Here is a 16421-nt window from a genome sequence, read left to right on the forward strand (position 1 = left end):
TTATGGAACTTAGAGTGATTTCCCAAATCTGGTCCGGCATCACTACCACAATTTCTGAAAGTTAAGCACCATCAAGGTAGTCACAGGCTTGCAGTTCACCATTCCAAATCCGGAATCCAACTCCCTCTTACTTTTGCAAATGAGAGGGTTTTCACCTTCAGAAAGAGGTCGTCCTCATAAGGTGCCAGTATGAGAGGTCTATCATCCACAACCTTCAAGGAATGGTTTGGATTGGCTTCACTCCTAGTGAATCTCAGCTTCATCAGACAGCTATCAATCCTCTCATATTAAGCCCGGGGTGTTAGCTTCAAGCCATAGAGGGCTTTCTTCCACCTGCATACATGAGATTCCCGATCTTGAATCTCAAACCCCTCGGGTTGTTCCAAACCTGTGGACCTGCTACATGAGGGAAATGGTCCCCTAGTAATATTTTCCTTCGGTACATCTGAGACATGTACCTTCATGCTCTTCTTGAATTCAAGCACCCCTGTCACCATCTGATTCACATTGGGTAGGGCCCCATAATAAGCAGGCCTCCGGTGCTATAGATGAGATGTGTCAACTAACATGGTCACCAATGGACCATCCTGTAACTGGATACAAATTGCCAACCCTAAACTCAAAATCATCTTTGAAAATTCCATTTTCAAAAACGTACCTTTCCATCGATGAATGTCATCCTGAAACCTTTGATTTCCATTGCCACCAAGTTCTTCTTGCAATCAGGTACATAAAAGAGATTCTTGTAAATGAATAGAGTTACCCTCATTCAATTGAGGGGTAACATTCCTTACACCCTTTCCGAGATAGGTGGCATCGACTCCAAGTATAATCCCACGATTGTTTCCATCTCTACCAAATTAGAGAGAGCACCCTTCTATCCGATGAAGTGCCTTGAAGCACTACAATCAATAAGCCAGATTCCCAAAGAGTCTGAAGGAGAGGGCCAATACAAGATAACAACATTTGATCCTTCATACCTGGGGTTTCTTGCTTTCTTTGAAGAGTCGGTTGTTTCCTTGATGGCCTACATTATTTTTCATTCCTTTGACCATTGAAGATGTCCCTGGAATGATTGTTATCATCATCAAGTGATGTTTCCCTACCATTCAGACACTCCTTTATATAATGGCTGAACTTATTACAAACAAGGCATTTGCCTTTCCTTCCATCCTTAGATTCGGACTTTCCATTGAAGTGATCTTTAGGTAGGCCATCAGAAGCTTTCGTTGCGCCATTCTGATAATGTTCTCTTCTTCGACTTCACCCTTGGTGAATTTGAAGAGGGATGAGGAATCCATTGATCCTTTTGTCCTTTCCCAACTGTCTTCGGTGATTGCTCTTTCACTCTTGCTTGGGCTTTGTCTTCACCTCACCTCTGATACCATGTTAATTTTAAGTATGTTCTATGCTTAGAGCAATTTGTTTCCATTTTCACAGTTAGCTCAATATCTTTCTCAGATTAGCAATCACATCAGCATTAAAGTAAATTGCAGATAGAACATAAATATAGATCGCAGAAGACAAGCCAAGACAAGAGGACACAAGATGTGGCACTAGCCAGGGACAAACCCCAATGTGGGGAAACCCTTGATAAATTCTTCTTATATGTTCTTCAATAGTTCAGCACAGGGAGAGAGAGAGTACATTTACAACAGAAGTCAACACTTTGACTTATTTAAATAAGAGCATAGATCATCTCTAAGTAGATGATACATGAGGTAGTTGAACTCAGTTGAAGACATGCTGCTTCAACTGATTTTCCTAGGTGACTCCATCATCATGTTGCACCTATCATTGTGTTACTCCTCATCATCATGCCACACCTCACTGTGCTACACCATGTTGCACCCATCATCACTATGCTGCATCTCATCATGCTTCATCAATCATGACTGTACCCATCGTTGTACTGCATCATGTACCATCATTTGCCATTGTTGCACGGTGTTTGCCATACTATCCCATGTGCTTGCTACAACATGCTTGCCACCATGTGCTTACTGCACCTTGCTTACCATACTACTATTTCATTGTAAGCATGCCTTTGTTGTTGTCCCATTGTTACATTGTTGTCCCATGCCATCATTGTAACATTGCTGCTATCATGCTATCATTGCTAGCATGTTGCCCGTGCATCTTGCTTACTGTACTGCTGTCCCAATTGGCTATTGTTGCTGTCCCATCAAAACTGCTATAATAATTGTGCCATGACATAATTGTTGTCCCAATTGTATTGTTGTTGTCCCATCAATTGTGCCATGCCATAACTGCTGTTTATACTGTGACTAGTTAGGGCATCTGGTCATGCTGCAACAGCCCTTAACTATACACCAAAATGGATCTTAATCTTTGTGGCCCTACTAAAGAAGAGTCCTCCACATACATGCTGTTGTTCTGGGCACAAATCTGACCCAAAACCTCTCCATGTTGTCCCTGTTTTGAAGTGGTTAGGTCTGTGGCCTACCACAGTCCCACGCTGTCACCTACAGCCCACTCAAAACAGAATTCCCTTACCTTTTCGCTGCCCCAAACAGTCCTGCGTTCACCCTTCTTCAACTCGACCTCCAAGCTCAGCTCCTCGGTCTAACGGCAACTTAGTTAGCCCTGAAATAGACCTTAACTCCCTTGTTGCCTTGGCCTCTTCTTGTTGCCCTTTCTTGCACCCAAGACACCTCAATAGACCTGCGGCTAGGGCTTGAACAGACCTGCGGTTAGGGTTGGGCAGACCTGCGGTTAGGGCATATTAGATCTACGTGAGTAGGGCCTCCTCCATCGTGTGATTTCTCCATCCTAGTACTGCGCCTAGGTTCCTTTAGGCAGCATATAGAAGTAGGGTCTCCTCCCTTGAATTGTTGCTAGATCATCCTCCTTAGGACTGCGTTAGGGCATCCTCCTTAGGACTGTGTCTAGGGCTTCATACTAGGGCTCCTTACCTTCTGCGTTTTAGGGCTTCCTCTCTTGGATTTCTCTTCCACTAAAACCCAGAACAATTGGAAAGAAATCAAGAGTGAAGTGTGTGTAGAAATGATTATCAAATCACCTCCTTTTATACTAAAACATGGAGCACATGTGTGGGTTATTTGGTTGCTAGCCGACCTTGACGAATTGTCTTATAACACAAATAAATTCGTAACTCCATGAATACTTATCGAAATCAAATGATCCTTAGATCAATCCTACACCTCTCGATGAGAGGGATCCAACAAAAATATCAGCTGCCATACATAAGATGACCCACATGGAGTTTGGCCCTAGTTGCCAATTTTAACATTTAAGGTATCCAACACATCAAAGTAGTGAACTGTATGGCATTTCACTGAATTCTAGTTACTGCTAGTTTTATAACAAAGCCAACTTATTGCTAGCTATTGCTGCTTTCTTACCAGAGCATCGATACCTAAAACGTCAAGCAGATTCCTTAATAGGTAATGGCATTTTCATAGAAGTCTATTGCCAACCTCAAAACCTTTGCAAAGTATCTTTCAGGAAAGAAAATGCATTTGATAACAATTTGTAGTGACTCTAGGAAGTCTTCTGGCCATATATGATATGCTTGTCTGACCGACCACAACTCAGTTGAAAATCGAGCACAAGAGATTTCCAGAAGTGACTTGTTCTGTGGACTCCACTTCTTTATCGATTAATGGGCTTGTTGATCACTACATGTCAACTACCCATAGCAGTACACCCCCTTTTTCGCAAAAGGGATAGCGCTTGATCGACGTATCCGTGCCATTCGACAATCATCGTCGACCCGATCATGTTATGTTGTAAACCCAGTTTGCATGTGTAAATTGTAAATAATCTTTGCAGATCTGAGTCATGTATGTAAACTGCCTAGGCAAACCTAATTTTCTAGTGATAATCTACGTTCCGGAAGGTCTTTTGTCTCACTGATCCATGATCGGCAGAGTTTTCCTTCAGCCTAACCCCAAAGCCGGAATGAATTTTGTCATTAGAATCTTAGGGGAATCCTAGTGTGCTTCGAGTCTATGTAAAAGTAATTTGGAAATAATTCTAACTATTTGGTTAGGTTATTACAAATTACTTGATTTGCTATATTATATTTGTGTTGCAGAACTGGGTGGTCTATGAGGGTCTATGTCAAATGGGTTTTCCCCCTTGAGATGTAAAATTGTAAAAGTCATGATGTAAAGTGTCTTGAGGGTTAGAAAATGCTTTATCCCCCCATAAGTCCTAAGTCCTAGGTCTTAGGTGATTTTTCCAAAGGCTAAGTTCGAGGATCCAAAAATAAAAGATATAAATAATAATAAAAAAAAACTAAAAAATAAAATAAAATAAAATTTAAAAAATAAATTAAAAATTTGAAAAATAACATACAATAATAAAATAATAATAAGTCAAAGTTTTGAGTAAATAAATGCAGAATTTTAATTTTTTAATATATTAAAATGCATTTAAACATTCGACGGATGAGATTAAAAGAGATTTTGCTCCTCATCGACGATCGAGATCGTTTTGAAATGGATCACTCGAACTAGCCGTCGGGAAATTTTCCTTTAAGTAGGGTGTCAAGGGTCATTTCAAATCATTCGATTTTAGAGTCGTGTGCTAAAGAAAGCTCTCTTGTAGTCATTTTTTGTGCAATAAAGAAAGACTTTGGGGTTGAAAATCTTGATAGTGTTACTCTTCTGGAAGTGTTGTAAGATGTTTTATTTTTCTGCATAATTTTATTTTCAGCCATTGATGATAGCTTGATGAAGATTGATTTAGGCACAGGTATCTTGTTTGATCTCTGGGGTTTGAATGATAGTTTAATTTCTAAAATATAATCGCAGGTATCCCCATTTGATCTGAATTTCACTGTTGTTTTCTCCCTCTATGTTAATGGCTGATTTACGCTGTGCAGGATATCCTTAATTTTGAGTTTACCGGGCGTTAGGGGAAGTTTTCGGTTGAACCAGCCAACTCCCGGATTGTGTTTTCTGAAAGAGCCCAGCGAGTTTTAATCCCGGGCTTATCATTAGAATTTTTGTTGCAGATGCATGAAGGGTTTTCTGAAGCACCTCACATTAAGTTTAAAATGCTGAAAATATTTCTGTGGTGTAACAATAAATTTGGCTGCTTAGAGTCGTTAATCTGTAAATACTGTAATTATTTAGCTGATTTAGGGTTTTCAGTTTTGTTTCCTACACATATTATTTTTGGGTTCTCTGTTTTTTGCCATTGCAGGTTGCAGGTACAGGTTTTGAGAAATTTTCAATGTTTCCATCAGGCAATCTGGAGCAGGAAAGATTTAAAATTTCAATCAAGTTTCTGGGCTACGGTTTGCTACATGCGTTTTCATTTTTCAATGTTGCCTGGGGTTTCATTTAAAAAATTCCAAAGTACATGTGTGAAATCTGATTTCTGGAATTCGAATATTCTTCTGAGGGTTTCAGGATTGTTTTTATTGTTCTGGCAGATTTAGAAATTTTTTCTTGCTGTTGTAGCCACCACCAAATCCTTGCGTCCATTGTTGCCATAGCTCCAGCTCCCCTTCGCTGCACCAAAACCTGCAAACAAATCCTATACATCCTTGCAGCTTTATCCAAACCCCATTATGTTGTCCAACCTTGCTTTCCACGCAAACCTACAAGTGAACTGTCAAACGCAATTTTAAATCATCATCCGTCTCCTTCACGCTGCCACCATTGGACTCCCTCAGACCTGTATGCACACGCAGCAAAAACACTTCAAATTTTTTTATTGTTTCTCCCTCACTACTATCCAGGCCTGCAATCCGCATTCCCTTGCTGCCCACATTGCAGCGACTTTTCCACACTGCCAAAAATCCACGATTTTTTTTTTCTTTGCTGCTGCCATCATACCTGCAAACACAAAAAAAACCGCAATCCCTTCAAATCACCTGCAGCCATATCCGCACTTGCAATCCTCTACTCCATTCCATGCTGCATCCTCTGTTGTTGCTCTTTTCTTCGCTGTCCAGTTTGCTGACCTGCGTTCAACACATTACGCACAGTAGTTTCATCTTTTGATTTAAATGTATGTTCTTTGTATAGTTTAGTTTTAGTTAGAATCGTAAATTCTGTTTTAGCTTTTAGATTTATTTCATTTCATTTTCGTTTTATTTAATTTTTTTAACAATAACTGAAATGAAAAATTCGATTTTCCTTCTTTATGTTACTTGGCATAGTTTAGGATTAGGTTTATTTTTCCATTTGATTTTCATTTAGCCGTTGATCCATTTTATTCTTTTTGGCTTAGGTTTTGTTTAAGTTTCATTTTGTTTTAGAAATCAAAATGATAAAAATAAAAAAAGAGTAAAATAAAATAAAAATAAAAAAGTTTTGTTTTATTTTCCGAGTGTTAGTTCATTTAGTTAGATTTTAGTTTAGATTATTTTTTAGTTTTAAATTTATTAAATTTTTGTTTTAGTTTTAGATTTAGACCTCTTTGACTTTAGATTTAATTTTGCTTAAATTTAGATTTTAATAATAATAAAAAAAATAAAATATAAAAAATATAAAAAGCAATTTTGGGTTTGGTTTATTTTTTTATTTCATTCATGAAAAATAAAAAATTTCATAAAAAGTTAAATAGGGTTAGTCCTTAGGATTTATTTAGATTTAAATTTTATTAATTTAGACTCTAGTTTTGTTCTATTCTTAGAATTTAAAAAATTATAAAAAATATTTAAAAAATTAAAAAATTTCTAAAAAAAGATTAATTAAAAATTGGAAATTCCTTTTAAAGTTTTTTTCTATTGTGGTATAGACTATAGTTAAATGTGCTTAAATGTTTATATCTGGAGATTAACTGTTTGAATTTAGTCAGCATTTAAATTTTATGATCATTTAAAGCATTTGATTTTTCTTGAAATTTAATTGTTGGATCATTTTTAAGGCGTTGTGTGTTTGTTGAATATCTTGCATTCTGCTTGGGTTATTTGATGATAAATGATTGTTAATCATGGAATTATAAAGTTCATATTTCTGCAGCTTTTGATAAACAATTATTTAATCATTAACTCCATAAGGCACTGGTACACTAATTTCCAAAATCAATCAGGTGCTAAATTACTTTGTTGTGTCTCCCAAACCAACTGGTCCACAGTTGGTCTTCATTCATCCCATAGGGTCTACCCCCCTTAGCCTCGGGAGACGGCTTAAATGGAGGGATCGGGGATCAAGGTGACAGCCTCCAGTCTGAGTGTTGCCGCGCTGCCCAGACAACCTGTACAACAACATTTTTTTACGTCGTTGCCGGGGATAGGGTTTTTCTGTCCCTGGTGTTTAAATGACATTCATCTTCTCATTTCTCATCACTCATTTGAGCTGGCAGACTCAACATTTTTTGGCATCATTTGGATCTTTTCATCGCCTTATTTTTCCTCATATCAGCAACTAATCTTCAGTTCATTTCTTGTTTGGGTGGTGACTCATTTCTTTTATTTTTCCTAGATAAGAAGCCTCCCTCATATCTGCTTGTTGGTTGCTTTTTGGATCCTAGAATTAGATTCATTGTTCAAGTGGCGACTCCATTTCTTCCATCTCTTGATTTTCTTGAGCAGAGATCTCTTTCTATCATCTATTTGGTCCCTCGTTATCCATCCTGGATTATTCGTTTAAACCATGTCATTTTACTGATGATCTCCATGATTTACCGGAAGTGATCTCCAGGAGATTTCTCTTAAACTGTGAGGTATAGCTGCTAAGGAAATTCTCTGTTGGGTAAGGCCAGTTTCGGCACCCAGATTATACTATGATATTGTTTAATAAGAAAACCCTCAGATAGCTACATTGGTTTTCCCGCATTGGGTTTTTCCGGGGACATTGGTCCAAAAATAATGGTGTCATGTGGTGTGTTTGTTCTTGTTTCTTTTAGTTGTTGATCTGTAATATGTTGAGCATGCACTAGTGTTTATTTTCAGTATTTACTTTGTAAATAACTTGTTAAAGGAAAATTAACAAGTAGATAGGAATAAATCAGAAAAGGTGCATAAGGGTTTATAAACTAAGTAAATTTAGAAACTTCAACAAGCAAGACTTCTGATATATTGCAGTTGGTTCACTCCGACATATCTGGTATGATGCCTGTGAACTCTTTAGGAGGATATTTATATTATCTCACTTTTACAGATAACTATTCTCGCAAGATGTGGATATACTTCTTGAGAAAGAAGGATGAAGTGTTCCCCTGGTTCCATCACTTCAAAGCCTTGATCAGAATCAAATCAAGAAAAAGATCCAGATCTTAAGGACTGATAATGGGACCGAGTATGAATCCAATGAGTTCCATGACTTTTGCAAAGAGGTTGGCATTAAGAGGGAGACCACAACACTATACACTCCTGAGCAGAATGGTGTGCCGGAAAGGAGGAATCTTATGATTGTGGAAGTTGTTCGTGCTATGCTCCATCGTCAAAGGCTTCCGAAGTTTCCATGGGCCGAAGTTGCGAATACCACCATATATGTTCAAAATCGATGCCCTCGTCAAGCATTGGGTTCCAAGATTCCTGATGTCTCCCATTTTAGAATTTTTGGAAGTCTTGTATATTTTCATGTGCCAAAAGAGAAAAGGAATAAATTGAGTGCATCTGGAAATAAGGGAATCTTCGTGGGCTATAGAGAAAATTCTAAGGGCTATAGAATCTATGTGCCTGGTCAAAGGGAAGTTGAGCTTAGTCATGATGTCACCTTTGACGAAAATATGGCTCTTAGCAAGGTTGACAATCTTCCTATACTAAGTAAAACTAAATAAGCTGACACCAGGAAGCCGGATGAAAAGAAAGATGAGGCGATGCCCAAAGTGGAAGAACCTATGGATCCTATTGATCCCCCTCCGCAAGAGCCTTCCTCTTCTAGGAAGAGGCCCTCATGGCTTAGGGGGAGACTTGATGATGCCGAAGGACACATTACACCCAGAGGGACTTTCCGTGAAAGTAAGAAGCCGACCAGATATCAGGGATACTTGACCATTATGAGCACGATCATTCAAAATGAGCCTTCATCGTTTGAAGAAGCCGTGAAGCATCAAGTATGGAAGGATGCTATGAATGAGGAATACGAGTCCATCATGAAGAACGATGTCTGGGATGTGGTCCCCAGACCCCAGGACAAAACCGTTGTCACCTCGAAGTGGCTTTACAAAATAAAGCATGGAGCTGATGGAAGTGCTGAAAAGTATAAGGCTCGTTTTGTCGCTCATGGCTTCTCTCAAAAGGAAGGTATAGATTATGACGAGGTATTTGCACCTGTTGCCTGATACACCACCATTCGCTCGATCATAGCCCTTGCTACTTCGCAAGGATGGAACCTACATTAGATGGATGTCAAGACTGCGTTCTTGAATGGTTCGATCAAAGAAGAAGTCTATGTAGAACAACCTGAGGGGTTTGAGATTCATAATCGGGAATCTCACGTATGCAGGTTGAAGAAAATCCTCTATGGGCTGAAGCAAGCACCCCGAGCTTGGTATGAGAGGATTGATAGCTACTTGATGAAGCTAGGATTCACTAAGAGTGAAGCCAATCCAAACCTTCACTTTAAGGTTGAAGATGATAAGCCTCTCATATTGTTGTTGTATGTTGACGACCTCTTTTTGACAGGTGCAGACCCACTCATTCATAAATGTAACAAGGAGTTGGCTTCCAAAGTTTAGATGAAGGACCTAGGACTGATGCACTATTTCCTAGGGCTGGAATTTTGGCAGAAGCCAGGGGAGATTTTCCTATCTCATGGAAAATATGTGGTGAAGATGTTGGAGAGATTCGGTATGGTGGACTGCAAGCCCTTGACTACCCTGATGGATCTTGACTTCAAGAAGTTATGCGGTAGTGTTGTCGGACCTGCTTTGGGAAATGCTATTGAGTATCATCAACTCATAGGAGCATTGATGTTCTTGGTGAACTCCCATCCGGATATATGTTTTGCATTCAACACGTTGAGCCAACATATGGTTGAGTCTCACCACTCACAATGGATTGGTGCAAAGAATCTTTTGAGATATCTTCAATCACTCATGGCTTGAGATAGAATGTCAGAGATGTGAGGCTACATGGATATACCGATGCTGACTGGGCAGGCAGTCTGGTGGACCGAAAGAGCACTTCTGGGTGTTGTTTCTCTTTGGATTCTGCCTCGATATCCTAGAAGAGCAAGAAGCAGAAGTCGATGTCTTTAAGCACCGTTGAGGCAGAGTACATTGTTGCGAGTAGGGCCTCTTGTGAAGCTGTCTGGTTGTGGAAGCTCTTCAGTGAGCTATTTGGATATACATTGGATACTACCATGATCCTTTGTGACAACCAGAGTGGGATTCGATTATCCGAGAATCCCGTATTTCATGATCGCTCCAAGCATATCGATATTAGGTACCAACCTTCCCCTATGATACCCCGTGGCTTCTTATGGACAAGATGAGTGGTTCTCTTGTCGAGGCATCCTACCTATGCAGTCTGGGACTCATGGGAAGTACCTCTCATTTGGCCAATGAGTAGGGAAATGGGGTTAGGGACCATAGTAGTACCGATGGACGCATCGTGTATCTACCGTACTCCCTATGCTAGGATGACTGACATTGATCTGGGATCAATTGGAACTAACTTTGGGTCAATAAGAGTGATATAGCTCACTCTCTCTTGGAACTGATCTGGGATCAGTAAGAGTGGTATGACACACTCTCTGGAACTGACTTCGGGTCAGTAAGAGCGCTATTGAGCACTCTCTTTATCTAGGATTGACTTCGGGTCAGTAGAGGATGGTATGATACATCCTCGATCATTTCTTCTTCTTCATAGTTCAGCAGAGCAAAGCCGAGCAGTGCAGGGCATTTGATGGCAGAGATAGTTCCAACGGACAGATGGATTAGGAGATGGCGTTCTCTGTAGTTGAGAGGGAGTGTTAAATTTGGCAACCAGGGCCAAACTCCATGTGGGTCATCTTATTTATGGCAATTGATACTTTTCTTGGATTCCTCTCATTGAGAAGTGTAGGATTGATCTAATGATCATCCGATTCCGACATGTATTTATGGAGATATGAATTTATTTGTATATACTTGACAAATTGTCAAGGTCGGCCAGCAATAAAATGTGTGGCACACATCCTCAATGATTCATATAAATAGAAGACACCTTGTGGCATTATTCACTCATCTTATATCATCTCAACACTCATCTTCTCTCTTCTTACTTGATTGGATATGCATAAAAGAACAGCATCTCTCACACGTGTGGAAGGACAGTGATTTCTGGTTAGGGCTGCATTGAACGAGTTTGACCAGGGCTGCAGGAAGGTACTTTGACCAGTGTTGACCAGCGTGGACTCCTCTTTGACTGTGGATTAGGTGTGGCTGCTTCTCCTTGGCAGGCCACAGATTTTGGCATGCAAACCGAGGTGATCTGACCTCAGGTTTGACCAGTATTGACTGTCAAAAGGTTGACCGCAGATCTGTCCAGCATTGACTGAAGTTTGACTGTAATTTTGGACTGTTTTGGGTTGACTCTTCTTCCTGTTGGAGGCCGAGTTGACTAGGATATTGACCAAGCTGATTGGAGGTCAAATCTGACTTGTTTGACCAGCTTTGACTTTGCTGGTTAGGGTTTTGCTGCTGTTGTCATAAAATTACAGAATTGTATATTTGTACTATCTCTCTCTCTGCTGAATTATTGAAGATTATAGAAGAATTGATCAAAGGGTTTCCCCACATTGGGGTTTGTCCCTGGCTAGTTGCCACATCTGGTGTCTCTTGTCTTGGCTTGTCTTCTGTCAATTTATTTATGTTCTATCAGCATTCTACTTTATGTTAATGTGATTGCTAAACAATGAAATTGACATTGGGCTAATAAGAAGAAATTGAAGTAAATTGCACTAAGCATAGAACATACCATAACTTAATACACTCACTTCCATAAAACAGGATTTATCAACAGCATACAGGGAATTTTTATCTTGTGTAAAATTCTGCTATGAGTTGTAAATTTCTTCTGGGCCATTTTCCTGGGAAGAGAACCCTCACTATTTTGATTAATGATGTAAGGTTCAGTTGGAGGGTAGATTTTTGTGTGACAATTATTTCATGTGTTTGATTTTGCTGAAAGCTTCTGAGTTAAAATTTCAGTGTATTTCTTATTCAGAGTTAATTTTCTGGATTAATAATCTACTAGGAATATTAAATTAGATCTGGAATTAAATGTTCAATGTGTTTCGATTATATGTGCCAATATATTGGACAGTAGAGTATTCCCGTGTGTCTCATCTGCTACTTTGCCTTTCTTGCACATAGCACACAGGACAAACTCTTTTCACACAATATTCCTCCATTTCCCTGTTCCCACTTCTACGTGATGCAAACCTACCCTAAACTTACGTACTCTTTGCCTCTTATGTAGCGAGATTTTCTCCTTCAGATATTGTTGTTCTGTATATTATTTGAAGAATATATATGCAATAGAGATGCAACTTTGTGTTTAATACTTTAGTTATGCTGTTGACCAATTGACAAACTGACTCCAATTCGGCATATGTAAAATGTCATCCCATTCCCCTAAATAACATCGAAAGATGTTACCAATTACGGGTCAATTTCCAGGCCTGCATTTGAGAATACATTCATACAGTAAAAATTGTACATTCGTTATCAGGTTAATCATTCCTTGTTTTCTGGACATTTTTGAAATGGCAATTGTATCTTGCAGGTTCGCCTTGTTACACCAAGAGCAGCCTTTTTTATATGTGAGAACCCAATACAATGAACTTTGAAAAGGAATTGCTGTACATTGATGGTTCACTCAATATACTTGTACCAAAGTAAATAAAAGTAGTAATTATTGCCTTCAAATACTCTGCTAGTAGTTTCTGATGGTTGCAATTTATATATTGTCTAGTCTTAAATAAGAACACTATATGCTTTTATGGTGAGTGTTCAATTCTCAATGATCATTACAGAGAGCAATATTACTAATAAAGTTTATGCACAGGTGCGCTTGTTCACAGTTATGGAAGATATTGTACTTGATGCAATATGTGAAAGAGTGGGTCAAAAGTTTTATATTAAGGACAGCATCATTCTGAGGACGAATTATCCCATTGGTAGAATGCTGTTCATTTTACGTGGAAAGCTGGAGAGTATTGGGGATGATGGTTTTAGAGCTATAATTCATCAGGGGGAGTTCTGCGGGGAGGAGTTGTTGACCTGGTGTATCGAAAATGCTGCAATGCAATCAAGTAAGTATAGTTTGCTGACCTGCTATATATGCAATATTTTTAGTTGTTTTGAAATCAGTCTTGGTGTTATTAATTTTTATTAAATTCTCCAAGGTGTACAGTAACACGATTGTTTCAAATTTGTGAGTCTTGAAGCCATTCACAATCTTCTCTCATAAACCCACTGTAGGTTCAGGTCACTGGATCTCTAACATCAAAGAAAACTGTTGACTTTGTCACTGGGCTGTCCATTGACCTGAATTTACAACTGGGTTAAGGATGGTTAATCTTAACATTTTACATAATTATAACCTTATTGTTTGGATTTTCAATGGATATTCAATCTTAAAGTTATTCTTTAAGCTGTCACAAGTCCGCAAGTAGCTTGAGTACCTCAAAGCTTAAATATTAGCAATCGCTCTCTCTCCAGATTGGAGAGTTAAAAGATGCATGAATATTCTTGCTTTTTCAAATGCTACCATTGAAAACAGACTACTTCAATTAATTCTAGCAAAGAAAAAAGTGATAATTTGAAAATTAATCTGAAATAAATAAAAAGAAATGATCGATGAAAATCTTAGTATATAAAAGTCTCACAATAATTGAGGGTGAAAGCAAGACAATGACAATGTCAGTGTTAAAGAAAGTAAGTGAAAAAGAATATATGAAAAAGGATAAATGAGAAAAGGAAGCAAAAATGAAAGGAAAAAAAATGAATCGGAAATGAAAGGACAAGGATGCTTTGCCTTACCATTACCCCACCTTTCCCTTATCTTTTTGGATATTGAATGACAAAGCCTCTTTTGCAGAAAAGGATTGGTTGTGTAAATTGTTGAATGGCCCAGAGAGCCATGTGTTTCATTGAAACCATGAAATTGTAGAAATAAAGATTAAGCAACCATTCAAAGTTAATTTTCTTTTTTGAGTTTCCATGGTAATTGTTGTCCATTGTGTCATGAATTTCTTTTGTGATTGTGTTGAATGGTATTGTGATGCTCAGCCGTGTTAAATGAATTGTGATGATTGCTATAATATTCCCTTCTGTTTGGAATCAATTTTGGGCCTGTGTTTGCTAATCCAAACAAAAGAATAGCCTACACTATCCATTTAAAGGTGTCCACAAGATTAATGGAGGTATAAGTAATAGCATGGCCATTTCATTTTCTGGCTGGTTTCTATTTTGAGTATTTTGTAATTAGCGGCCCATTTCTGCTTTTGGGGGGTTGTTGGCTGCTTATCATTGTGTAACATTCTAACTATAGAAACATAGTGAAATATCAAAACATGAACTAGCTACAGAAAAACAAATAAGCATGCAATCTGAAATCTCCACAAGAAGAACAAAATTAGAACATTGTTGAGCAGAAACAATAGAGCTGAGCCATTTTATTGAATATCCAATGATAATCTGAATACAAAATGTAGTGGAATGAGTGCACCTAGGTTTTCTAAGCAAGCATGCAAAACCCAGGGGAGAATGAAGGAAAATCCACGCTGAAATAGGCTCAATGGTTGTACGGTCTACCCAAAAAAAATTCTGCTGCTGCTGCTGGAGGCGAACTAATATTTGGGGCCTCTAATCTGTTCCAAAAATTCCGAAAAATTAGGACAATGCTTATCAACCTGGGAAGAAAAAAACCCATAAATATTTTGGGCTAATTCCAACCTCCCGGAATTACCCAAATTTATGTGAATTCACCCACTGCCCAACTCTGCGTCCCACCAGAAAATCTACAACTGCTCCACCCAAAATCCTCCACCAAAATAAATGAGAAACCTCTGAGAAAATAGCATTGAAATAGTAGAGTGAGATTCTAGCTATTTATGTAATGTTCCAAATTGAAATTTACAACTAATAATAGGCACATGAACTAGGCTATAGAAAATAAATTTTACTACACATGCACCGGTCGATAGAACACTAGAAATAGGGTGAATAACTAAGCCATTTTATTAATGTGGAGAACTGACTACATCAGATGACACGAAAGATAGAACCTGGGCTTGCTACAACAAGCGAGGCAAGATCCCAGGTGAATATGATGGTACCCAAATGTTGGAAATGGCTCTACTACCAAATTTGCATCCACCTAGAAAAACTGTTACTGCCATTGGAAAGGAACTGCTGATTTATCCCTCCAAACTGCTCCAAAAATTCTTAGAAATTAGCCATAGGCACTACTCCACCCGTTCAACCAAACCCAGAAATATCTCATAGACCCAAGTGGTGGAAATGGTCCCAAGGTAAACTGCGCCTTCCTCCAACATATTTTTGTTGTTGGCTGCTGATTGGAACTAGGAATTCTGCCCTCATAAGTGCTTAGAAAGTTCTATAAAATTAATCCTAGCCTCCTCTCACCAAACCCACTAAAACTCAAAAAGGGTTTATGTTGAATCCACGAACCCCCAGTGACCCCTAACAAGTGCAAATTTCTCAATTTGGCTAGAAAACACCCCACAGTAAAGATATTGCTGGATTAGACCCATATCTCCCTCCAAGAAATCCTCTCCAACTCTTGTGAATTTCTCTCGTCAATCACCAAGTAGATCCCAACTTGAATGCTCCCCAAATTTTGAATCTCTACAAGTGCACAAAAGTTGCTAGTAAACCCCTATGGAATCCCTGAAATAGACAAAACTGGCCCTCTAAAATGCAACACTCTCACCCCTGCAATTCACCAAGGAAAAACTCATTTTCCCTTAGGATAATTCTCTGCAAATTCTCTGGCCAATACTCCATTGATTGCTAGCTTCTCCTAGCCCCTACAAAATTCTTTTGTGCCCTTGGAGTAGCAAGCACCAGTTGAAAGAAACTTGTAAAATAGCTCCTCAATGATTCGGAATCAGCTCCCCAAATTCTCTCCTAGAGTGACACTTGAAGTTCACCAAAGGAATAGCTGAAATTTTCGCTTGGAAATTTTGTGTGCTAAACAACACTGTTGTTGTGGCTAAATAGCTCAAGAGAACTAAGGTTTGAATAGTAAAATGACCAAAGATGCCAAAAGTGAGGCCCTCAAGCTCTATTTATAATTTGTTGGCCTCTTCTCCCCTTGTGGTCCCCACTCTCTCTCTCTCCTAATTTGCACTTCCTTTTCTTTTCTCTCTCCTCCAAGAGTGTGAGTTCCCTCCTTGGGTTGAATTTCTCTTTCTTGTGGCCCCCACATTCCACTAGAGCTGCAATTTTCCCTTTTTTCTCCTAAGTCCCAAAACCAAAAATGTCCCCTCTTTCCAAAATTGTCTCTAATGTGGAAA

At 38.8% G+C, this 16421-nt stretch overlaps 1 protein-coding gene across 4 annotated transcripts in view; it reads left to right on the forward strand.

Annotated features, from left to right (window-relative positions):
* The window catches only part of LOC149144963 (putative cyclic nucleotide-gated ion channel 20, chloroplastic), a 481236-nt gene that overhangs the window by 433918 nt on the left and 30897 nt on the right, over positions 1 to 16421 (forward strand). For all 4 annotated transcript variants that reach the window (XM_089446392.1, XM_089446393.1, XM_089446390.1 and 1 more), the window contains one exon: positions 12944 to 13190. In XM_089446392.1, coding sequence (XP_089302518.1) covers positions 12944 to 13190 — 247 coding nt within the window. The remainder of the gene's footprint in view (positions 1 to 12943; positions 13191 to 16421) is intronic.

Source organism: Pinus tabuliformis, chromosome X (genome assembly GCF_031772625.1).
Source record: "Pinus tabuliformis cultivar Carrire ecotype Pingquan chromosome X, CPIR1, whole genome shotgun sequence".
Lineage (NCBI taxonomy): Eukaryota > Viridiplantae > Streptophyta > Pinopsida > Pinales > Pinaceae > Pinus > Pinus tabuliformis.